General features: G+C 37.2%; 1 protein-coding gene across 1 annotated transcript in view; it reads right to left on the reverse strand.

Annotated features, from left to right (window-relative positions):
* Positions 1 to 681: 681 nt before the first annotated feature.
* RPAP3 (RNA polymerase II associated protein 3) overlaps positions 682 to 26,948 on the reverse strand; it is a 40,955-nt gene continuing 14,688 nt past the window's right edge. Inside the window, exons 6-17 of the mRNA XM_045801203.2 lie at positions 22,495 to 22,616; positions 21,719 to 21,789; positions 20,439 to 20,564; positions 19,347 to 19,474; positions 16,503 to 16,624; positions 14,956 to 15,026; positions 14,736 to 14,837; positions 7,866 to 8,095; positions 6,443 to 6,629; positions 5,516 to 5,613; positions 4,806 to 4,906; positions 682 to 2,438 (exon numbers count right to left, since the gene is read on the reverse strand). Coding sequence (XP_045657159.2) covers positions 2,353 to 2,438; positions 4,806 to 4,906; positions 5,516 to 5,613; positions 6,443 to 6,629; positions 7,866 to 8,095; positions 14,736 to 14,837; positions 14,956 to 15,026; positions 16,503 to 16,624; positions 19,347 to 19,474; positions 20,439 to 20,564; positions 21,719 to 21,789; positions 22,495 to 22,616 — 1,444 coding nt within the window. The 3' untranslated portion in view covers positions 682 to 2,352. The remainder of the gene's footprint in view (positions 2,439 to 4,805; positions 4,907 to 5,515; positions 5,614 to 6,442; positions 6,630 to 7,865; positions 8,096 to 14,735; positions 14,838 to 14,955; positions 15,027 to 16,502; positions 16,625 to 19,346; positions 19,475 to 20,438; positions 20,565 to 21,718; positions 21,790 to 22,494; positions 22,617 to 26,948) is intronic.

Raw genomic sequence — 26,948 nt, forward strand, 5'->3', positions numbered from 1 at the left:
CTGTTGCCAACACAAACGTGTCCTTTCCTTTAACCCTAGCAGCCGTCCAATGAGGCAGAAACTATCAGTATGCCCACCCACAGCTTAGGAAACCAAAGCACAGAAAAATGATGGGACCAAGGCCCTAAAGCCAGATGAAGCCAGAATTCAAACACGAGAAGTCTGATTCCAAAGCCTTTTGTCTTAACCACTATGTGAAATTGTCCCTGGGGGAAAACAGGTTAACACTGAAAAATAATAATTAATGCAAATTCTAAAGTAAACCATGGGATCTGTACGTTTTCAGTCCAGTCTCTACAGAAGTAACGCAACATAAATAATAAACATTGCAGCCTGGAGTAGTTCCAAGAGCTGCAGATACCAAGTAGGAGACAGCACATTCTGAACCAGTTCTGCTATTTTTTAGCTCTGATCGCGGAGCCATTTACTCTCTGAATCTCCTCTTCTTCTGTTAAAAAGGGCAATCAGCCAGCAACAGATGAATGGAGAAGGAAGAGGTGGTAAATGTCTACAATGGAATACTACCCAGCCATCAAAGAATGGAATCTTGCGGTTTGCAAGGACATGGATGGAGCTAGAGAGCATTGTGCTAATAAGCAAGTCAGTCAGTCAGAGAGAGACAAATGCCCTATGATCGCACTCGTGTGTGGAATTTAAGAAACAAAATAAATGAGCAAAGGCAAAAAAAAAAAAGAGAGAGAGAGAGAGAGAGACAAACCAAGAAATAGACTCTTAACTATAGAGAACAAAACTGATGGTTACCAGAGGGGAGATGGGTGGGAGGATGGGGGAAACAGGTGAAGGGGATTAAGAGTACACTTGTCATGATGAGCACTGAGTAATGTACGGAAGCGCTGAATCACTATATTGCACACCTGAAACTAATGTATCACTGTATGTTGACTATACTGGAATTAAAATAAAAAACTTAAAAAAAAAAAATGGCAATCACACTACCTGCCCTGACTACTTTGTAAGTTTCTTCTAAGGATCACATAAGAAAATATATGAAAGAACATTTTTGGCTTTGGGAAGTTTTTCTGTACATCAAAACCAACTTATTTAATGACTTGAGAAAAATTCAAGTCATTCAAAATTGAATAGTTATCGCCCATGTATAAGCTATACATAAAAGGCTCGATTTCATTACCTTTTCATATGTCATAATACGACACATCCAGCAACGCGTAACACTAAAAAATTCTATCCTAAGTGCATTGTAAAACACTGAGGCTATACAAGTTACAACCACTTCAGTAATTTATACCATGAACTGGGGAAATTATCTTTGTAAATAGATTACGATTATTACTCAAGCAATTTTAAGCATATGTATGATGCAATAAAAATAACAGTATAAAAGTCTTAAGTTGGATGGTCTTATTGATGCTGATAACAGCTAAAGGATAGTGACCTAATAGTCTAACAACCTGGTAGCCTCTAAAATTAACTTGGTTTTAACATTTACAGTATATGCCCAAAATTTGCAAGGGTGCTATTTTAGACATTTGCTAAAGTTGGTTCCTATGGTAAAATTCAATTAAGTTGTATAAATATCAATTGAGCACCTAACACTGTGCAAAGGACTGTGTCAGGTACTTTGCAAAACCAGGATGAGAATACTAGCCCTGCTTTCAAAACTTACACATACCACCCTCAGACACACACATATACGCAAGCTATATGCTAACGACTACTTTAGACGTTCCTAGTTTTTAAAATGTTTACACTTTGCTTTAATCATTATTTGCCTTTAGATGACATATAATGTGGATATCATGAGGGAAAAAAACTGCAGCATGAACATTTAAGGATGCTGTGACTCTTCAAGGAACCTACTGAAAGAGTCTAAATCTCCTTTCACGGTAAATACTAAAAATACACATCCTGTAAATAAATATTTTTATGTTAGGGAACTAGCACAATATTAAAACTTTTATAAAGAAAATTCCATCTCCTTAACACCCTCTATACAACTATAACTTTATTCGTATGCTAACGAAGCAACCTTGTCACGTGCCTACGAAAACTTAAGAAAATATAAAAATAATGTTAAAATTACGGGGCACTGAAGAATGCATCTAGATTTAGAATGTTAAATGACATAAAATACTGATCTTTACAAATATACGTCATTATATTTTTATTTTTGGAAAATGACTTACAAATAGCTCACCTGAGTACATTTCTCATTACGTAAGTCTCAATTCACTATGTAGAGTTAATTAACTTATGTCTAAAGATAATCTTTTCCTGTATGATTTCATTTTCTTAAAAAGCAAAATACTTTATTTTCGGTAAAAAAAATTTACATATGAAAGTCAAAGACAATAATTTCAGTAAAAATGAAAATCAACCACCATATCTTTTCTTGAGTTCTTCAACAGACTTATCCTTCAATCCCGATTTGTCTATGTGATTGAACAACACATGTGCAACTGAAAAAAGAAAAAAAATTCATTTTAATTTCCATTTTTTAAAAACTAAATGACATAAAAATTAAAGAGAGTAATCTGATTTGTCAAACAAAACTTTTTCTATTTTAAAGTAATAACCGTTAGGATCATTTACAAATTCTAATTCAGATATTTAAAAAGCTAATCAGAGAAAATTATATAGATTCTTCCAGGATATTTTGTAAAAAACTTCCCCTACTTTCTCAACAACATGAATCTTGCAGATTAAACTTAACTCATCCTGTACTACCTTAAGCATTTTTGTCCTCTGTAACAAGTATACGTTATTTACTTAATATTTCAATTAACGGTTCTTCAAACTGAAACTATTTTATTTTAAAAGAAAATGTTGTATCCACTACTGTAAATCGAAACTTTACAGTAATTGAAACAACAGCTGCAAAATCATGTTAGCTATATATTTTTATAATATCCAATAAACTACATAACTATTAAAAATTACCACAAAACTTGCCTATAAGTCATATAAAATCGTCTTTCATACCACTGCATGGCCCACACTCAACACTTTGGAAAACTCAGTATAGTTCAACCTGGACCCTGGCTACCGGTTGTTACTGACGAAAAAGGTAAGAGCAGCTAATACTGACTGAGTGCCTAGTTACACTCCAGGAACCATCCAGCTGCTCCCCGTGTTTGGCTTCGCTGACAATGGTGGCCCAACCGAGACAGTACTATTGGTAAGCCAGTCTAAAGAACCAACTGACATTCTTTGAGTACACTTGTACTTATCACATTACAGCACCAAGAAATGCATTTACTCGGTGCAGTTATACTGACAGGCTGTTCTGCACTAAGCAACGATCTACGCCGTGAGGCCCAGAGAACAAGGTATACGAGGTTCCTGCTCTCGTGGAGCTTTCATTCTATTAGGGGGAGAGAAATAATAAACAAATCCATGAAAGATTTTCAGCTCATTAGATATTATGAAGAAAAATAAAGGAGGGTAAGAAGCCAGAGGGTGATAAAGGGAGGCGGGCAGTTATTTTGAGTAGCTCTGTTGAGGAAGGGGGTCTCTGAGGTGGCAACTCTGAGGTGGAAACGGAATGAAGTGAAGAAGCAGGCAAGGGGAAGGTATTCTAGGCCGTGGAAACGGCCAAGTGCAAAGCGCCTAAGGCCAAAATAAGTTTACCAGCTTGGTATATCAGAAAATATAAAGTCCGTGTGGTGGAGCAGAGTAATCAAAAAAAAGTAGTAGAAGAGGTTAGAATAGTAATAAGAGAAGCTGGTATTTTTCAGGGAACTTCAAGGGCTGTTTCTGAGTAAAGATAAAACAGAAACGTCTTTTAATTTAAACCCTATTTAAAAATCTCATGTTTTTAAAATGATGTGTCCACTTCTCCAAGTACAACGTAAAGAGTATTCTTCTTAGTGATTCAGACTCATTCAATGTCGCTGCTAGAAACATAAAGACACAAGAAAAGGAGCCCGAGGTATGTTTAGGTTAGGAGATACATGAAAATGGTACATAGAGTTTCTGCTATTTTTAAAACTAAAAACCTGGCATTCTAGTACTTTTTCTTTTTCCTAAAACTAGAGTAAAGCCCAAAACCCTGAAGTAACTGAAGTTCCTGCAGAGTTCGATGTTACTTAAGGTTTCCCTAAACTGACACTTCATGGGAAAAACCGAGATGTAGAAATAGATAAGGAATAGAATTCTCCAAGATCGTCACCTGCCAACTGTCCCCCTGACTCTACAATCCAGCTGCACTGTACGTGCAATTTTCTCAAGTCAATTTGTTCTTTCCTGCCTCGGAACTTCCGCATACACCATTCCCCGGTCTAAAACTCTTCCCCACCCCTTTCATCTCACTGACTCCCGCACGTCTTTGAGGAGTCAGGTTCAATCAAACACAAGGGAACAGGCTCTCACAGACTGGGTTGACCTCCCTTGCCCCCATGCCCGGTGACATGCGTCTGTGGTGGGTACCCTTCACGTGTTCCACCACAGCAAGCTCTCAACCGTTACACTTTAATGCATTTTCAAGTAGAAGAGTCCAGACTATAAAGCCGGGACTGCCTAACCTTAAATCCTGGGTCCGGCTTCTTCTCTAGGTGAGCTTGGTCAGGTTCCTTACCTCTCTATGCCTCAGTTTCCACCTTTGTAAAAGAGAACTGTTAATCATGCCTAAACCTCATAATGCTATTGTCAGGATTAAAAGATGTGATTTTACTTAACTATAATTCAATTAAACTTTATTGTGATTAATTTAAATTTAATTGCATGTATCTTAGTAAATATTCAATAAATGTCCACTATACTTGTTGAATAAATAAAGCAACATGTCAGAATAAAGAGATCTGGAAAAGCTTTCTTCACAGACTTACTTTTTTTCTCAGGTTCTGACATAAACATCACTGCCATATCAAACCTCTTTAGTTCAGAAAGTTTCTGTAAGATTTCAAAGATGAGTGATGGCTCTTCTTTCCTGAAGCAATCCAAATATAAACAAATGATTAATTAAAAGTAGCTCATGTAATTCAGTTTTTATAACACTAGATTTCTCATTATATATAAAAAAGGTCTTCATTTATCTTTTTTCCCTGGATGTGGTCTACACGTTAAGTGCCCAAATGAAGAGCTATATCGTCAATTGAAGAAACTATAATTTTCTTAAATGTGAGGCTTAGCACAGACTTTTTATAGTTTATTTTTTAGTTAAATTCAATTAATTAACATATAGTGTATTAATGGTTTCAGAGGTAGAGGTCAGTGATTCATCAGTTGCATGTAACACCCAGTGCTCATTACACCATATAGCACAGACTTTATTAATTTGCTATCACATTTGTCACTTCTACACCTCCCTTTCTTTAAGAAAAAGTTTTAAAGTCCTTTTTCCTCCTACCTAATCATTTCCCTTTTTACTGCTTGCACTTGTCCTCTCGTCACAACTTCTGCAATGGTGAAATTTACTACAGAGCTAATTTTGCAATACAGAAAATGGTAATATGACATCAAGGAGAATGACTTTCCCAAATCACTAGAAATAGCATAACATTACAATATGCAGGGATGACAAAAAAATTCCACTTACTCGATATAAAAGTCATGCAGAATTTTAATGATTTGGTTGAATACATCTGGATCTAGATTTTTCTGAAACAACTTAGGATACACGGATGGTTCAATTTGCTTGGAAAAGATACAAAGAGTTAGAAAATTACATCATGGCAACATTCACATATCACAAATTATGTATATAACAACCGCTTAGGTGAATATAGGAAAGAATAACTGTTACGCACTAGTCCTTACTGAATAATAATGGGGTCACCATGCAACGTAACTGTGACAGAAGGACAAAAGTCAAAGGAACTGTAAGATAATCACTCTGTTCAAGGCAGAGAAAAACCTCCTTGAACAGAGAGATGTTTCCTAAGAGAGACAGGAATCTTGAGAGAGCTCTCAAGGAGCAATAGAAATAACTAGACAGTTCAAAAAATAGAATTACATGAGCTAATGTACTTAGAAGTAATTGTATACTAGAAAATTATAAGGGATTATTACTATAATCACACTTGAAAAAGACAATGCTAAAATCCATTATTTGGTAAATTTCATAGGATCTGGTTCTTTTTCTTGAAGCAAGTAAGAACTCGTTTTCAAGAGAATGATTGTCTAAATATTGCCAAGCAGTGCTTGGGGCACATGGAAGGCACTCGATGTAGTTTAACTTCTTCCCCCATCTTGAAGAATGAAGAATTAGGTTTAGGTTATGATTTCTGAAATTAGATTAAGTTATATTAAACCACAGAACTTAACACAGAACCTATTTCCAGAGGTTTCCTAGTTGCAAACATTTAAAACGGTCTGGCCGAGGTAATACATGCAGGAGGCAAGGAAGGGGTCTACAATCGTGTTATACGAAAAGCAGATACAGGGCTATTTGTACAGCACTAGTGATAAAAGAAGTTCTTTGACCTTTTACTTAAACTAGAACTACTAGCTTCCTCTTTCTTACCTTCAAATACTGATACAACATATCCGGAGAATTTTTCAGTTGTCTGAAATCCGATTCAAGCTGGAATGAGTTTGCAGGGACTGGAGGAAGAACAGCTGTGACAAACCGAGCAGGTGTCTTGTCTGTCTCTACAGAAATCTGCTCACCGAAAGACTGACATACATTCTGTTTCAAGTTGACTTGAGGTCTGAGATATTTCAGAGGCCATCAGTCAAACAATTAGAAAAGAACCACAAATAAAGCTTTTATAAGGAAACATCAAGAGACATTTTTCAATTTCTGACTTTATTAATATAGTATTGTAACTATTTGTATTCTACGTGTAGTAAATTCTTTCAGCTGATAAAAATACACCTGTATCTTTGGCAAGACAGATGATTTTCACATGCTGGCTGTGTAGTGACTGTTCTCATCTGCTGGGCTAATGTAGCCTGGCACCTTTTGAAGCACACCATTTCTATGTATTGCATTACTACATCACAGCACAGATACTCACAACTCAGCCTTTCAGAAATCTGAATTATCACAGTTTCAAGAGAGATAATCCCAGACACCAAGAAATGCTTCCTCCTTTAAAAAAATCCACCTCTTAAGTTTTCCCCAAATCACTAATCACTATCACTTTAAATAAAACCACTCAAATTAAACATAAAAAAAAACTTTTAATAGGATTACTGAGTGGCAATACAAGAATGTAAGAACAAAGTTTCAACATCCCCAAATAAACCTAATTAATCTAGATCTTTTATATTCTCACCATTAAGCAAATACATGACTATTATTTAAAATTCCCCACATAATTTAAAGAGCCCCCAAGTAATCTTAAATATTAATGGCTAGAGTAATGATGACTAAACTCTACATTTTTTATGAAGCTTCCTTTTAAAAACTTATTTTTGCTGAATTAAAAAGTAAAATGCATTTACTGAAGTTCTAGAATAAAAATGCACAAAGTAAGTTGTTCAAGATACTTTCTTACCTCTAAATTCCCCACTATGGCATAGGAATAGTGATCATACCTTAAAAGCAAAACCTTTCCTACAGCTAAGTACAAATAAAAATCTAGAATGTGAAGTTGGGCAGTTCAAAGAATTATGGTGATAAGCACAAACCAGAAGTCTCATCAGTTAATACCAATTTTCTAGTGAATTATTACCATTCTAGAGGAGTATCAAGTAAGAGTATTTCTTCTGGGGCACCTGGGTGGTGCAGTCAGTTAAGCACCCAACTCTTGGTTTCAGCGGAGGTCGTGATCTCAGGATCGTGAGATCGAGCTCCACGTCGGGCTCACGCTCAGCGCGGAGCCTACAGAAGACTCTCTCCCTCTCCCTCTGCCTCCCCCCTTGCTCTCACCCCCCCCTCTCTTTAAAATGAATAAATAAATCTTAAAAAAAAAAAAAGAGAGAGTATTTCTTCTACTCACGGCAGGGCTGAAGTATCACTGATTTCTTCTATTTTCAATACTTTTGCTTTTGGAATATCACTTGCGGGCAAAAGGTCATCTTGGCTTGAGTTCTTCTTACTCGTAGAGCCTGCACTTGCTGTTCCGTTGGCCACAGTAACAGGATCACTCTGTGCAGCAGTGCTACCTGGCACGTCAATCGTCTGTATCAAATTGCCAGTTTCTTCAATAATAACTTTCTTGAGTGGTTTCTAAAACAATTAAAATCAATTCTTGAAACCAACATATAAAGGTTTCCTACTTTAGGGTCACAAATGAAAAGGCTGCCGTGTTCTTATAACTAATATCTGCTCCATATTTACAGCATGTACTTAGATTTTAATTTCATAGACTAACAGTTATAAGTCAATCTGATAGCTAGATAGATGGGCGTCATACTCCGAGAAATCAAAGAATAAAAAGATGCCTGGCACCTAGCACATGTAAGTCTGAATGGGAGAAAGCAGAGATGTAGGTATACGTCTTTCCAAGGCAATGGGACGCATGCCGTAAAAGGTGAAAGCACCACATGCGAAGAGAACACAGAGGCATCAGGAGAGTCGCCCCAGAAAACTACACATGAATGGCAATGGGGAAGGGCACAGCATGGTCAGTGGAAAGCTGGTGCAAGGGGAGGAGTGCGGGGGACAAAGCCTGAAAGGCTGCTTAGACAGCTTATAAAGGAATTGTGCGCCATGACAAGGAGTTGGGACTTTATCCTAGAGGAAACAACGCCAAGAAAAATTATGGCCAAACCTACAGTGGGCTAACTGAAGGCAAAGCAGAACAAAGTCAGACAGTAACCAGTATTCTGTACGAAACACACTAACATTAAAATCTAAGCAGATTTAAAAACAAACAAACAAACAAAAAACACCTAAATAGATTTTCTAAATATGTAGCTACTGGATAAAACCAGCCCAGGATTAAAGATTTGCCAAATATATTCACAAAGTTGTTAAGACTTGACCATAATGGTTTCTAATTTAACAAAATAAACAGGATTCACTATTTCAATCATTACAAATGTCAAATGTGTTCAACTTCTTAAGTTTACATATAATACTGTTATTTTTAATAAAAAACTTTTCTGCAATTTATTCTAAGTGTTCATTCCAAATGTATGATTGAATTTTTTTTTAAAGATTTTATTTATTTATTTGACAGAGATAGAGACAGCCAGCAAAAGAGGGAACACAAGCAGGGGGAGTGGGAGAGGAAGAAGCAGGCTCTCAGCGGAGGAGCCTGATGTGGGGCTCGATCCCAGAACACCAGGATCACGCCCTGAGCCAAAGGCAGACGCTTAACCGCTGTGCCACCCAGGCGCCCCCAAATGTATGACTGAATCTTAAATCAAAAAGTTGTAAATATAAAAACTTTAGACATATATATTAAACTCTGTTAAATCCAGACGTCCTATTAACACAGCTAAGATAAGACCTAACAGTAACAACCAAGTGTTACTGGATGAACGGACATAAATTTTTAAAAGCTATTAGCAAAATTGTTAACAGAATCCGAGAAGCAGTTCTATTTAAAGTACGATCGTGTTAGGCTGAAGCCTTTGCCTTGCTGAGAACTCTCAACAGCAACAGTTTGCCCCGAAGACACTGACCAAGAATGCGCATGTGTGAGTGCTGCACACAGACTATAATTTCTGACAGGCAGTCATCGTTGCATTAAATCAATACAGTCCCACTTAACAACAGATCCTTTCACTGACAACAGATGTGTAAACATGATCCTAATTTTAAAATTTCCTAATCAGTGGTCTCTAAGAAGCACAGACCAGTGGGTACTGGGAGCTTCTGAGGGCTACTGATGGTCGGGAGTGATGAGGCGGATGACAGTCTGCTGGTTAACAGGAGTGAAACACAAAAGGTATCACTACAGAAAGATTTAAGAAAATATGAAAGATTCAACTAAGCCTTTCTCAAAATTAAGATTTAGATGCATAACATTTTGTTTAGCTCTGTCTCATGGCCATTTCAAGAAAAGGAAGAGAAAAATAAAAATAAACAGGGAGAAAGAGAAGAGGAAGGACCATGGAGAAAGGTGAAGTTTTGCTATAGGAAAACAGAAAAATGAAAATAAAACAAAGTATTTCAGCAGAGACTACAAGATCAGGAGACCCTTCATTTACTACCACCTATCCGGGAACCCCGGGTCCCAGGTGATCCACGTCACCGCTCTCCTACACTCTCTCCAGAGAAGATTCGCCAAAAGTACTCCCAGGCTGTCAGCCCTTAAAACAGACTTCCCTGGCCTAGGCTCTCATTTGACTCAGGTAATCCTAGGACTCCTCTACTTCCGGGACCTTCCTCTCTTTTCTGACCACTTTCCCCAGTGGTCAGGTTGTCTCACAAATATGTGACTGACAAGAAAATTAATATTCATTTCACCTAAACCTGCCTTAGCATTAATGGATATTATTTCCTTTGATCGAAACTCACCTGTGAATCATCCTCACAAGGAAAAAAAGTAAGGATCTCACAGGGATTAGGTAACTTGCCAAGATTTCAAAGTTTATAGTGGGGCTCAAATCAACTCTTAAAAACATTACACCAAACTGCATCTTCTATTTTTTAAATAATGCCTACATTTTTATTATGAAGACCTATTACAAAAATAAACAGCAAATTTCCCCCTTCCTGCTAAGATATTGATTTTGTTTGTTTGTTTGGGATGATTTATAGAATGGTTTACCCCAGATCTTTCATTTCATAGAGGTGTTCTGTTTTGAGATCTTGCCACAAAAGACTTAAATACATGTTGCATTTTCAAACTATTAACATAAATTGATTTTTAAAGTGACGGAAAAGAGAACCCGACCAATGTATAAAAGCTCCTTATATACTGGCCATGGGACATCACACATACAGATATTTGATATACCACTTGGCCATGTTTTTATAATTATGGACAACAAAGTCTGACAAAGGCTTTTTTAAACCTTGTGAATTAATTTTTTGGGAAAATATCTTACAAAGATGTAAAAGTTTAAACCACTTTTTTAAAACCACTTTTAATTAAACATTTAATCAGTTAAACAATTAATTGAAAAGAATAGCAGCATGTTAACATAACGTATGAAAATGAGTACAATCTATAAAAGCAACTAGATCTATGCCTGGTCATGAAACAAGTACTATCTCAGAAAATCCAAGAACAAAGTCACAATAAGAACATGGGGGGTGTCTGGCTGGCTCAGTCAGTAGAGCACGCAACCCCAAATCTCAGGGTCATGAGTTGGGAGTCCCCATGTTGGGCGTGGAGCCTACATAATTAAAAAAAAAGGGGGGGGGATGGGATAGACTGGTGATGGGTAGTAAGGACGGCACGTATTGCATGGTGAACTGGGTGTTATACGCAACTAATGAATCATCGAACTTTACATCGGAAACCGGGGATGTACTGTATGGTGACTAACATAATATAATAAAAAAAATTAAAAAAAAAAAAGAAGAAACTTTTGAAAGCGACAGAAAAAGACTCATGGGGAATGGAGGAAAAACTGAAGGGGAAAAAAAAACACACACTAGAAAAGCATTTAACTAAGATATTCTCTGTTACCAACCTGAAATATGAACTTGACAAAACTATCTTTGCCTCACTTTCTTCCCTTGTAAAAGGAAGATAAAAATACCTGCTCTGACTTCCTTATAAAATTGTTACGGCTCTCAAAGCATCCGCCATGCCTAACAGTCACTTCTAGGGGCAGGGAGAGGACCATAACCTGTGGGGGGCACACAGGGAGATTGTGGAGGCTGACACCTTTCAGTTTTTACCTAGTTGGGTGATTTCGTGGGTGTTCATTTTATAAATATTTTTTAAATCTTCATTTGTCTTGTGGACTCTTCAGTATAAATTAGGTAAATGTTAGAAATTACCACAGTCACATCATATCCTGCATATATATATAAAGTTACAGATAATAATTCAGCACAAAACAAATTGCTAAATTCATGCCAGCTACTCTAATATTGCAGGGAAAAACCTGGCTTTGTTGGACTTAATGAAAAATAGTACAGTACACCAAAAACAATGTGCAAGGTATATTTTTAAAGACAATTCGCTTATAGTAGAGTTCTGCCTTAGGTGATTTTTTTTTTTTTTTTGAAAAGATATAGTTATGGTACTGAGGGTCTGGCAATGTAAGGGTAAACCTGGCTGAGCACACTGTACCCATCCTCGAGTTTCTCAGAACACCCCTAAGATGGGCTGTGTCATTTCCCCCACACTGAGCTGGAAAGCAGGTGTCTCTTGCAGAGAAAGAATGAGGCTGTTTACAGAAACGCAGACATACACCACGTCTGTGCATGTGCACTGTATGCAAAGACCACGTGCTGGGTTCTCCGAGCCATGGGGGACACCTGTAACTTTCTTTCCAGCTGATTTGAGCCCCAAGCTTCCCATAGTTATTTGATGAGTTATAAAAACACCTAAACCAGGGCCTGTGGTGTCTTCCCCAAGCATAGGGGACAGGTCTCCCCCTTATCCTTGGGGATCACCTGAGCATGTGGGAAATCCTCTGCCAGTCAGGGACCTGAGAACAGGGAAGAGTTCAAGGTGGTGGAGAAATGAGTGGAGGGTTGGTTTTAATTCTGCACAGTCTATGCAAATCAAAATAAACCTCCATTCCTTCTAGGGCCTTTATGAGATCCAGAAGCTGGTGCCGCTGCCCCGAGGAACAGCAGCTCTGTCTCTAGCAAGGACACCGAGAAGGACAAGGTAAATGCTGTGGCCATTTTCAGTCGTAGCTCTTTCGAGAAACCATCTTCTTGCACAGCGCTCTCTCCTGGCCTTACCTCTGTTCTGTGTGTTGTGTGAGATGTCTGCTGTTATTTATCTTCAAAGTGCAAACTCTTAACCCAAGAGCCTACAGCTTCTCTATTTTCAGCGTGTCACCTTAGCTGTGCCTTCAGAAGCCAAAAGTACCTAACGGCTGAGGACCTTAGGGGTCTGTGTCTTTCTGGGAATAACATGAAGAGAATGACACCACACTCCACACTGAAGCCTCCTGGCCTGGCTGACTCCTTCCAGAACTCCTGTGTGTGGGATCATTGTTTCCTCCTTTTCTGTTTCCAGTTAGGCGATTAACCTGGTCAGAATGCCTGCGGTAATCCTCACAACTGGAAAATACGAAATGCCATCCCTCCAACTTCACATTGTGTGGGTTGTGCAATTCTGAATGGTCTTAGATAAGGTCAATTTCCTAACTAACTCATCACTGCTCCATGTCTGTCGGTAAACGTGCTATACGGAATCCCTCCAGTTGTACCCTGGGTAAAAATATTCTGAATTATCCAAGGTGACATATTTGCAGTAGAAAACGTACACCAGCAATAAGGTCACGAAGAGAGAATTTTCAGTTACCACTGCAGGGCCAGGTCCACACGAAGTCCTTCGGCTGTGTTCCTGAGTGGGTTCTGCTGTGTCCTGAGTCACTGTTAGAACTCATACTGCCTCTCATGACACAGCATGGGAATTTTATACCAGAAATCAAAACATATTTGTGTTAATCCTGTTATTTAGAATTTTTGCCTCCTTTTTCCATAGAACATAATTACTCTGTCTCATAGTGTACTTAAAATCAGAATTACTTATGAATTGGTAAGATAAATGTAGCTGAACTTAATTGGCATTTATAGGTAACATGTTCCTCTCAGAAAACACTCTCAGTTCCCCTCCAAGCCTGCAGGCATCCCCACATCCCAGAGGTCTCTGAGGCCACTGACAGAACTTCCAGAGAGAAGACCCCTTTGTCAGGGAGGGAAGCAAAGGAAGAAGGTCATGGGCTGGCAGGCAGACCTCTTCCACAGGAGTGGCTATGATGTGTGGAGAATGGGCTTGTCATTCTCACTCATTCCTTCTGTTCTCAATATACAAAGAACCACACCTCCAGCAGCCAGGGAGGAGGAGGGACGCAGGGTTACCCTGGGCGCAGACGCCTGCCTGTCCGCAGTACGGTACTTTATCGGTCTGTGATGACTTCCGGTAACCCTCTAGGATGGACCCCCTTGCCGTTCTACACTGGCATGGGCAGTGAGGTGTGGTGACAGTAATTTAACCTCCTGGCCTCTATTCCCCCAAGCTGCAGGTAGCCCCCGGTGGGAGGGACAGTTTTTTCTGGCACTAATGTGCTCTCTGGGAAAGTTGTGGTGGGAAAGGTGGCAGGTGCTGACACCCGCTTTTCTGGGTTTCAGCTAATGTTGGTATTGGCTCTTTTGTCTGTCACATCAACACAGCTTTCACTTCTACTCTGCAAGTCAGTATGGCGACAAGAGGATCCCCTCCTTTATCAGGACCATCCTGCACGTGCCATGGGCTCCCTTTATCACCATGCATGGGCTCTGAACCGCCTCTGCCTCCTGCCCCTCGGTGGCCCCGGGGACCACCCCACCACCCCCACCTGCACCTCCTGATAAATGGTCTGAGCAGTGTATTCACCTTACTTTTGTTGTTGCTGAGCTGAGGTGCTGATTTTAGATCTAACCCTACATGAGATGTAAGGCTACTATTATAATAAAATCATAATCCCAAATAAAAATGGTACCAGAAATTAAAAATATTTAATTATTATAAAATAAAACTACCTCAAATTCCTTTAATATCAGAAAATATGTAGAAATATTTAAATTTATAGTGCTAACTTAAGTCACTGAAAAAATTATCCCAGAATTCTGAACGGCTGAATTTTCCCCATTTTTATTATGTCAATAATCCTAAGAGTGCTTTTTAAAGAGTCTAAGAAGAGTTTATTAATTCAACAGTTTGCTTCCAACTCTTATTAATACAACAGTGACATTGAAAAAGGAAGGGAAAAAAAGGAAAGAAAAGTGCTTCACTTACAGTTGACCCAAGATGAGATGGATTATCAATAGGTTTTATCACATTTTGTCTTTGTGTAGAATCGAGAAAAACATCATCCCAGTGTCCTTTCTCAATTAAGTCCTTGAAAATAAATTTGTAAGCATGACTACCAAAACATATTCTCAAGTTAATTATGTAATAGATAATGTGTTTCTGTTTCAGAAAATAAGACCATATTTTGGTGAACAGAATACATTACCTTTTTAATTTTGGAAAGTTCAGTTACTGCTTGCTTATTCCCAGGTTCCAAAAGTAAAACAGTTTCAAAATCTAAAGTGAATTTTTAAGAAATAGAATAAATTAGTGAAAATATTTATGGAGTTCAAGACATGATACATTTAGTTACTAACCCACGTTTGTCTCTAGAAGTTTTACTCAGGACGCTAGGAAATAGGTGAGGATAGTAAGAGCTAAACACTGACCGAGTGCTCTTCTAGTTACTTTCCGTGAATTCTCGTGTCACGTTCATCAGAACCCCACTATCCAGATGATACAACTGAGGCCTAGAGGTCACCTAATTTACCAAAGCTCACACTATTAAAAAATGACAGGGTTACTCACCAAATGTAAGAATCTAAGAGAATTCCATATTATGGAATATTATTCGGCCTTAATCCTTGAAAACATTATGCTAAGTTAAAGGAGCCAGACACAAAAGGACAAATACTGCACGATTCTACTTATATGGGGTACCTAGAAGAGTCAAATTCATAGAAACAGAAAGTAGAATGATGGTTACCAGGGGCTAGGGAGTTCTTATTAATGGGTAGATTATCAGGATTGGATGATGAAACAGTTCTGAAGATGCTTGGTGGTGATGGTTGCACAACAGTATGAATGTACTTAACGCCACTGAATCGCACACTTAAAAACAGTTAAGATGGTAAGTTTTATGTTACGTATATTTTACTACCATTTTTTAAATGCATGAGCTACAGCTGAAGCCAGCCTTAGAGAAACTGTCAGATTTAATTGCACATATCAGAAAAGAAGGAAGGCTGAAAATCAATTATCTAAGTATTGACGTCAAGATATTAGAAAAACAGCAAATTAAACCTAAACAAAACAGGGGCGCCTGGGTGGCTCAGTCGGTTGAGTGTCTGCCTTCGGCTCAAGTCATGATCCCAGGGTCCTGGAATCGAGCCCCGCGTCAGCTCCCTGCTCAGTGGGGAGTCTGCTTCTCCCTCTCCCTCTGCCCTCCCCCTGGCTCATGCGCGCTCTCTCTCTCTCTCAAATAAATAAAGTCTTTAAAATAAAATAAACCTCAACAAAACTGAAGGAAAGAAAGAGCAGAAATAAATGAAACAGAAAGCACACACAATAAAACCAAGTTGGTTCTTCAAAAGGACTGAATGAATACTTAAAAGACAGATCCTGGAAAAATAAAATAACTAGTACCAAGAATAAAAAGAAGCATCACTGCAGATCTCATGTTATCCTCTAACCCTTAACGGCTGCTTCCCTTTCTTTTACTTTTTTGCCTTTTCCTTCTCACCTATAATTCAAATTATTCATTAACTTTGATTGGCAATTAGCCAGATCAGACTGTCCACTATTAAAGTAAAAGGTAATCTGGTCTACTGTGAAGCTGCAATCCTTCAAATCTGCAAACAATTCACGATCTGAACTGTGAAAGAAAATTTACTTCTGTAAGTTCTGTATCCTTGCACAATGGAAAAGCTACAAAAATCTCTGCTTCTGTAACTTGGGAGTCTGAGTGATAGTTGTTATAGAAAATAGTCGTACCTTGTTTGGCCTCATTTAACTTTCCCAAAAATGTTCTTGCCGTTCCTCTTCTGGCAAAAGCTTTAGAGTATGAGCCATCTAATAAAATAGCTTGTGTGCAGTCTTTTTCGGCTTCTTCGTATCTATTTAATGCAACAAAATTAACAACTAGAAAATGCAGCTTACAGAAAAACTTCACATAAACTGAGTTTCTAACGTAAAATGCAGGCATATTATTTTAATTAAAAACTCCCAAGTCTGTCTTCGAGCGGAAGACTTTTTTTTTTTTTTAATTGTTCACTCTCACCAAATTTAGGAAACATCTAGGAAGGAGAGAAGAGATACGAGGTTAAAGGAAAGTCTGGAAAGAGTATGGTGGAAGAATGTTAAGAAATGATGGTAAAAATACAAGCCGAGCAGACAAAAGAATACCACTGGCTGGCAGCCCATCTCCACTCCAACACTCAATACACACAGGTACCACATTGATAATTAAAATTGGCATTAATTTTCTAACAAAACTTAATATTTACCCACCTAAGGATCTCCTAAGGTATACATTACCTAAGGAAAACCAACCTACGCAAAACTTAGGGCTTGTTATATGTGTGACGGCATATCACCTAACACTTCTCATAAATTCTACTCAACCATGCAGCCAGCCATCAATTCAGTCAGACTGGGTAGTGCTCTAAAACACAGAAAGTTAAGGAGAGCTTAAAAAAAAAAAAAAAAAAAAAACCTGAAGACCCTCCTGTATGTCGAAATGACCTTAATCAATTACTGTGAAATTATCTAGCATGATAACAGTATTACAGTTATGTACAAAAGATCCTTTAGAGACCAGATGTCATAATGTCTCTGATTTGCTTTATAATAATTCAGAGGGGAAAAAAGCTAACTAAATATAATGACAAAGGTATGGCTTGTTAAAACTAGATGATTTGGTACATGGGGTCTATTATATTACTTTCATGAAAGCTATAAAAGTTTCATAATAAAAAATTCCAAAAAAAGAGAATCTCCCGTGGTTACATTGTCCCCAAAACCTAAAATGCCATCCTATCCCCGAAACAAGACCTCATAAGGACAAAATCAAAATTTCTAATGAATTTAAACATCTTTTATTTCTTTAATTCACTTTGCAACGAAAGAACGAACATGTCCGTGTCTGAGAAAAAGTGTGTGCCCACGCCCCACGAATATATTTTTTACTTTGCTGATTGTATCATTCTCTCATTCCAGACACAGCCATACCCCACCCCCGTCCCCACCCCAACCCCCAGGTTTTCAGGGTAAAAAACTCCAAAGAGCACAAAGTCAAGGGCCTGCCTGAATCTCCAGCCTTATCTCTACCACTGTACCCTGTGTAACACCATAATATGGACCACTTGCCCTTTCCAGAAGTTACATTAACTTTTCCACTGTGGAAAAGTTAAACCTGTACCGGGACACTCAACCTGTTTTTCATCTCACTTACTGTAACCAAAATAATGTATCTCTAATTGAGTCTGTTAGTTTAAATGAGAATAAATATACTAACAAAAGTTACTTCTATGACACGAGCTCCTAACCTGAGGTCCTTTGAGAGATCTGAAAAGTTGGATGGGAAAAATATTACATCCTTATTCTAACTCTTAAATGGGATTTGGCCTTTCTTTCCATTATAACTGTAGTAGCAAAAGCAGTAGCTATGTCTTCGCCCCGATAAATAGCATAGATATTTTCATATCACGTTATAACTGTTGCAGATATCTCAAAGTATTATCTATGTTCACCACCATTTCCGAATTACCATTGTAATTAAACCTGCTATCTGTTTGTATGGGATGACAGCGTCCCGGTCTATAAATGCTCCTGGACACCAACTATCAGGCAATTAACTGCCCCTAGTAGTCATTCAGATACCAAAGAGCAAAGTCATACGCCACCATACTGGTAACATAATCATCTGTGTTACTTTTTTATTTCCTATCCACACTTATTAGTTCATCAGTATGTGGAAGAAGATGTCACAGATCAACCCAAATTTAAATTTTCATATTATGCCTTCAAAACAAATTTAGCTTTAAATCTGCTTGTATTTTAAACATAGTTTCTCGTTTTGTTGTGTCAATAAAAAAGTATATATACCACTATATCACAAATTGTAGTATTTTAAAAAACTATATTTCAATATAATTGGCTGCCTTTGTAGTCTCAAATGTATAATTATGCATTTGAAAATATTATTCTGAGAAAGGTTCCCTATGCAGCCAAATGGGTCCATGGCACCAAAAAAAGTTCAGAATCCCTATTTTAAGTATTCACAGGGTTTTTTCTTAAATTCTGTCACTATGCATAAAATATGATTACAAAAGATATAAAGAACTGTGAGACACAGTTTGTGCCAGCAGACATTATCCTACTGATTGTTCAACTTGGAACCCCTGAGTGCATCCAGAAACAGCTGTTAGTATCAGAGGACCAAGTTTTAGCTGGATATATCATCAGTCAGCTGATCTCAATGGCAGCAATTCTCTTTTGTTATGTATGGATATGCATATGTAAAACACTGCCAGATAAAAATGTGCCCAAAAGGCTCTGAGGTTAAAAATAATCTTTAAATCACTAATTCAGAATAACATGCATAAAACAATTAAAGAAATGTTAAACTGTGTAATGCCACATTATTACAAGTGGGAAAATAATAACAAGAGCAAACATTTACTGAATATGTACTGATACACACTCAGTTTCTCTCTCATTTAAATTTAATGCTCAAGAGTAAATAAATTATATTTTAATTTATTACTTCTCTAATGTGCCAATTCATGGTAAATTGCATTTTCATCCTGAAAAGCATCAAATATAACCAATACTTACTTCTGAATCTTCAGATAGGCCATTGCTCTGTTAGCTGGAAGAAGGGCATTAGTGCCATCTGCTGCTATGCCCCGAGTATAGCACTCAATTGCTCTTTCGTATTTCCCCTCTTTGAAAAATCCATTCCCCTATCATTTTGGAGAGAAGTATAAAGAAGAATGAAAAAATATGCAAAAAACTAGCTGAATTCAAATCGTAAGTAAACACTACAAGAATCCTCATCAATATTGTATCAGTACTTAAAGTATATTTTAATGTTAAAAATCTAGTCCTCGATACATGTTCTAGAATCTGTTAGTTTAGGTTGTTTTTTGCAATGGCATTATTCTCTTTTCAGTACGAAAAAGAAAAAAATGTATACTACTATACCACTTTGCTCCATTAACCATTATTCTCCTAATTAAATATTACAAAAAGCTTAAATCTAAAACACACTTTAATAAATATAGGCCCAAATATTATACTCTTTAGCCGTACTGGAAGCTGTACAATAGAATTTCATTAACTCAAATAATTTTTGTAAAAGAGTACCAGAATTGTACAGCTCATTCTTTGGTAACACTACCATGCTTAAACATAGGATAAATTAAACCATACTGGAATGTATATACCGGATTTCACTATAACATTTATTTATAATCAGTCAGGTTTATCACAATCAATACCATTACATAAATATTTATCGTTCCATAAGTATTTTTCCAAGAAAAGCTACAAGTATGTTAAACTAAATCTCAACTCAGGGTTTCTAAAGGAATTTTGATCAGAAAGCAGTCCGGTGTGAATTAACGAAAAAAAAATTCTATATAAGAATGAATTGTAACTTATTTCTATGTTAAATTTATAACCATCTATACGTAAATACGTTAAAATCCTCAAAAGTAATTTGCTCCCTAAACTATATTATTTTTTAAATTATGTATTAAGTCATCAGTTATTCAAATTTTGAATTAGTAACCCTCCAGGGGTTTTTCAGTATAATTTTCAGTCCCTACTGAAGAATTTTAATATTAGAGAAGACAGAAACAGATACACAAGAAACGAAGAGCAAACTCAACAAAACGTATATACGTTGAAATCCCTCTGGATTACCAGATCTTTCTCTGAAATGGCCTGCTGCTTATTCTGTTGCTCTTCAATTTGTTTTTTCTCTCCTTCAGTTGATTTAATCATTGTATCAGCTTCCTTTGGATATGAGTTTTCTTTGGATGGTAAAGCCTAGGAGACAGAGCAGTCAGCTAAAATGAAACAAGTAATGCAAGATGCATATATATATTTGACTTTAAAATATTAAATTACTCAAATGTATTTGAATTTCTGTCACATTTCAAATTAATATTGAAATAGCTTTTACTCTAATTCAAAGTCTAATTCAAATTAAAAAACAAAACAGTGAATTTAATATACATCTTATTTCGATTAGAGTAAGTCATATCCCCTAATGGTGGTTGTTCATTTATTTATCAAGAAATATTTATTGAATTTCTACACAGGCCAGGCACCATTCAAGTAACTATTTTCAAAAATAAACAGATAATTAAGACCACATCACCAAATTTCTCAATTTAATATTCAGTCATTATTTCACCTCAGACAAAATACAAAAACATACAATATAATTCACAATTACAAACAAGTTGATAAATTTATCAGCAGATTATGTGCAATAAGTAATGGCAATATTTAAAAGCAGATTTTCCCCAAACATTGTCATTTTTTTCTCAAAGTTTCAACAGATGGCACAATAATTGTAACTGATTCAACAGCAAACTGAAAGGAATATGTAACTGTACAGTGTCATCTGACAGCAAATTTTATAGCTAGGTAGTAACCATTTTCTCACTGCTAAAAAATTAGTATCGTTTTTGCTAAAATATAAAGTATAAGGATGGAGCGACTTAAAAATTACAAAATCAAAGAATATGCAAAAGTTTAGCACAGAAATCAAAGCACAAGCCGAAAAAGAAAAATTAGTGGGATAAAGAGAAATAACTCTATCATCTGGGAAAAAATAAAGCAGTAGTTCACAGACCTCAGATGACTTTTTTTTTAAGATTTTATTGTAAGTAATCTCTCCACCCAACGTGGGGCTCGAACTCACAACCCCGAGATCAGGAGTCACATGCTCCACAGACTGAGTGGCTGGGTGCCCCTCAGACAACTTTTTAAGATGATGACTCCTAAGGATCTTTAAATACCATTCGTTCTACTTCCTCTAGCCTGCAAATCTGTTTAGTAAAACTATACAGTACAAACAACTAAAATTAGAAAAAGTCTATATTAAATAATCTACAGTACAAAGACTATGCCAAAACCTTTACTTCATCAAATAAACGTAAGTAATACACTTAATTTAAGTAACTATGATTTACCTGATTAATTTTCCTGAGTTCATTCGTTGCTTCAAAGTTATTTGGTTCCAGTTCTAATACTTTTTCATAATCTAGGTAAATGAGAAGATCAATATTTGAAAGACAGGATACTAAACAAATCCATAAAACAATAATCATTTGCTACATGTGACAAACAGGCAAGTATCTTGCAGCAAAATTAAGAGGAGTAAGAAATACTAGCCAACGGCAGACTACTGGACTTTCTCCATTCTCCCCCAGGACAAACAAAACCCTGACAGAATCCCATGACAAATCACCTTCTTCCACCAGCCCCAGGAAGGATTCTTGCTATCACTAAGTTGTACATCATAAAACCAAGCAGCAGCAGAATCCTACCAGATTATCAACTTTATTCAGATTTTTGTAATTTGTAGTACAAAAACCTGTATTATGGGATAATAAAAGGCTTAGAATTTACAAATAAAGAAAAACATGTTAAGAACTTTACGTGCAGTGCTTCTGCCTCAAATTATCCGACAAAATATTTTAATCCTTATTTTACAGATAAGAAACTGAAAATCATAGGAGATCCATCCATAACCTTCCCTTTGGTCACACAGCTAATACACGGTGGAATGAGAATCTGAACCAAAGTCTAATTGGTGGCCGATAATGTATTCTTTCTCAAAGTATCAAGATACTTTTAAATAGTAAAAATGAGCTTTATTCAAATGCAGAAAGCTCTCCGAAGGTAAGAACTGTGACTGTCTAGTATTCTTTGTATAGCATCTGTTAAATTAAACCGTTATTAATACCTTTTTTGGCATCCTCTAATTTTTGCAAAGCAAATCGAGCAGCACCTCGTCTTGCATAAGCCTTTGTATATCTTCTATTCAAGGCAATTGCTAAGTTACAATCAGACTCAGCAACAGCAAATCTGCAATTTAAAAATACTAAGGTTAATAAAATTCATTTGTTAAACCAAACTTCAAAATTTGTTTCTGAAATCCCCAAGAAGGGAATTTAGTTCCCAATTAAAGGTGTGTTTCCCACCTTCATTTATTTACTTAAGGCTACTGAAAAGCATTAATTTGTGATGGTGAGACGTAAGCAACATTCCCTTTAAAGCAAGGAACAAGAATACCCATTATCACTGCTTTTTTCATTATTGTACTAGAGGTCCTGACTAATGCAGTTTCATAAGGAAGAAAAACAGGCAAAAAGACTGGAAAGGAAGGAAAAAAAACTAACATTCTCAGGTGATATGATGGTCTACCTAAATAAAACAATCTAGAGACACTGTTAGAAATAATGAAAGTCTGCAAGACGGCTGCTTTGCTAGAGGTAAGCAACAAAAAAACAGAAATAAACCTAACAGAAGATATTTAAAGACCCATACGCAGAAAATTTGAAGACTGTCTTCAAAAACATTAAAGACTTAAGTAGACATACAGCACATTCATGATCTATAAGTCACAAAAACAGAACAGTATAATTCTCTTCAAACTGAGCTCTAATTCCAAAGCAATTACAATCAAAACCCCAACATAATTTTTCAAGGAATTTGACAAGATGATTCCAATATTTACATTGATAAAGCAAAAGTCCAAGAATACCCAAGACATTCCTGAAAAATAAGGTAAGAAAACATGCCCAATTTCAAATATCAAGACTTAAAGATAGTATGGAATGGGCAGAGGGATAAGCAACAGATCAACTGGAGAACAGAGTGATAAAAAAGAGTCAGTGCAAACTTGACATAGAACGATGGTGGCATTGCGGATCCATGGGAAAAGCATGGATATTCAATAAATAAGACTGAAATGACTGAGGGGTGCCTGGGTGGCTCAGTCAATTAAGCGGCTGCCTTTGGTGTGGGTTGTGATCCTAAGGTCCTGGGATTGAGCCCCACACCGGGCTCCTGGCTCAGCAGGAAGCCTGCTTCCCCGTGCCTGCCACTCCCCTGGCTTGTGCTCGCTCACTCTCTCTCTCTAAAGAACAAAAAAAAAGACTGAAATGATTGAAATATTCATATAAAAAGATATGAAACTGGAATTCTACCTTCAGCATATATAAAGACTTAAACGTGAAAAGTAAAATATAAAAACTTTTGGAAGAAAATATAGAAGACTATTATGAGCTCAGGGAAGGAAACTATTTTTTTTAACAAATCATATTTTTAGAAGTGCTAACCTATAAAAAAAATCAATAAATTGAAATATATTAAAATTAAGAATTTCTGTTCACTGAGACTTCACAGAGAAAGATAAAAAGCAAATCTGCAAATTGGGAAAAATAATTATAAATAAACACTGAAGGATTAGTATCCAGAATAAAGAATTTTTAAAAATCAACAGAAAAACTGCTTAACAGAAAAACGGCCAGACAAAGCAGGCATTTCACGGGGGGGGGGGGGGGGGGGGGAATACAAGTGGTGAATAAATATATAAGATGATGTTCAACCTCATTAGCAACTGTGGAAATGCAAATTAAGACCACAATGAATTATCATTTTACATCCGCTAAACTGAAAACAATTAAAAAGCCCAATTCACCAGTGTTGGTGGATAATGGAGCAAGCATTCTTACATGCTCCTAATGGGAATATAAACTTATACAACCACCTTTGTACTACTTGTACAATTGTCATCACCATGTAAAGTCGAACACATATACATCCTGTGACCCAACTCCAAGAAACATACAAAAATGTTGACAGTATCACTGCTTTAAATAAGGAAGAAAAGAAGGGTGGGAGTCCCTGGGAGAAAGGAAGAGAATGGATACAGAAAAGCACATTCCTAAAAAGTAATTATATATAACAGTGAAAAGGAAAGATCTACAGCTATATGCAAAACATGAACAAATCTTAGCAATATAATATTCAGAGGAAGAGGCAAGCCACAGAAAACTACATTCAGTATGATACACTCTTAAAGCTTAAAAACAAGCAGTCATACAATATACTACATAGGAATATATACATATACAATGGATTTTTTTAAACCAAAAGAATGATAAATATGCAACTTGAAACAGTGGTTAACTGGGAGAGAAGCAAGGGTCAGGATATGGAAAGGAGTATCAACGTAGCTTCAAAAATAATAATGTTCTAGTTCCTAAGTTGGGTGATGGGTGCATGTGGGTTTATTTAAAATTATTTTCCATAACTTGCACATACTAAATTATATATTATGAAATGTAAATACTGTAATTTCTCAGGATATTAATAAGTTTCAAAGGCTCAAGTATGTCAATTAAATATTAAAAACTCAGACACCCATATAATTTGTATTTCCAAATAAGTTTTTTTATAAAGATTTTATTTATTTATTTGACAGAGAGCACAAGCAGGGGGAGCTGCAGGCAGAGGAAGAGGGAGAAGTAGGCTCCCCGCAGAGCAGGGAGCCCGATGTGGGGCTCAATCCCAGCACCCTGGGATCATGACCTGAGCCAAAGGCAGACACTTAATCATCTGAGCCACCCAGACACCCCTCCAAATAATAATTTAACAGTTAAAAATTTTAACATTCAAGAAATATCTTGATGGTATTTGTCTTTTTTTAAATTCTTATGATAAGTCCATTCTCTACTTATAAGACCATAACACATTCATATTCTTCAACATTAAGTACGTATTTAAAGGGAGAGTATGACTTAAAGATAAACAAAGATAAGAACATATTTTAAGTTTACTATAATGAAAGGTCTCTAGGTGAAAGAGGGTAAGGAGTAGATACATGATTTTTCAAAATAAGGAAATTAATTTCTAAAATTGTTTACCTAGCTACCTTTCCTTCCTTTTGTAAATTAGGTAAAAAACATCATTACTCAAATTTTTATTGGAGGAATATCTTGGTAACGTGGACTACAGGAGCATGGTCCGAGCATCTGAAACCATTTAAAATGGTCTGAATAAAATAACCCAAAAAGAAGGGAGCTGTAAGAATTTACAGAAATGTAGTCTGTGTTTAATCTTTCACAATTTATCATGAAAAGATTTTTTTTTCAAATTTTTTTATTAAGACAAATTTTCTACAGCAGTTTTAGGCTCATAGCAGTGCTGACGGGAAGGTACGGCTATTTGTCAGCTGTACACTCCCTGCCTCCACACGTGCATGGTTACCATTATCAATATCCCACATCAGAGCCGTACATTTGGACAAGGGATGAACCCATACTGGCACATCGTTATCATCCAAAGTCCATGGTTTACATTACAGTTTATTCTCGGTGTTGTACATTCTATGTGTCTGAAAAAGTATTAAATGGCATGTATCTATCATTACATTATTACAGAGTACTTTCACGGCCCTAAAAAGCTTCTGTGTTCGGCCTATTCATTCCTCCACCACCCCCAACCCCTGACAACCATTCATCTTTTCACTGTCTCCGTCGTTTTGCCTTCTCCAGAATGTCATACAGTTGAAATCATGAAATCATACAGTATATAGATTTTTCAGATTAGCTTCTCTCACGTAGAAATACGCCTCTAAGGGGGAGCTAAGATGGCAGTGTAGTAGGACCACCCTAGGCTTGCTTCGTCCTTCCAACTCAGCTAGATAAATATCAAATCATTCTGAATACTCAAGAAATCAACCTGAGGACTGACGGAACTGCACAACTAGAGGGAGAGAAGGGGCCACAGTGAGGAAGGTAGCAGGTGCCGAGATGTGGTTTGGGGGAGAAACGGATCTCAGGTGCTGTGGAGGGGAGGGAGCCCTGATCCAGGAGAAAGGTGAGAGAGAGTAGAATGCTCGGGGATATGCACAAAGAGAGCACGATCCCAAAGCCACTGGCTTGGAAAATGAGAGGAGCTGATTTGGTGAATTTTTGCAGCCAGCAGGGCTCAGAGACTGCAGTTTTAGAGGTCGGGCTTGGCTGGGATAGAGCCCTGAGGGCGCCGCCCCGCTCCTGGAGAGAAGGCAGGCAAACTACCTGGGAGCAGAAGGTGTGATCTGAGGTTTGCCTATGGCACACGGGGAGAGACTGTTCACTCTTCTGGGAGCACATCTGAGAGGTGGCATTTGCAGAGATGCCTCTCAAGGGACAAAGGAGCCAGCAGGCACCAATTCCCCACCCCCACCCCCCGCCCCTCAGCAGAGCTGGAGAGACACCTGCTGAGGGCAGCTAACCCGGACACTGGCTGTTTAGCCGGCTTAGCTCCAAATCCCACACCCCTGCACTAACTACCCTTCTGGGTCAGACCTGCATTCGTCCCAGCACAGCAAGCCCCTTCCCCAGGAGACCAGTGCAGGCCCTTGCCACA

Source organism: Ursus americanus, chromosome 25 (assembly GCF_024610735.1).
Source record: "Ursus americanus isolate L20-20 chromosome 25, mUrsAme1.1.p, whole genome shotgun sequence".
In the NCBI taxonomy this organism is placed as follows: domain Eukaryota; kingdom Metazoa; phylum Chordata; class Mammalia; order Carnivora; family Ursidae; genus Ursus; species Ursus americanus.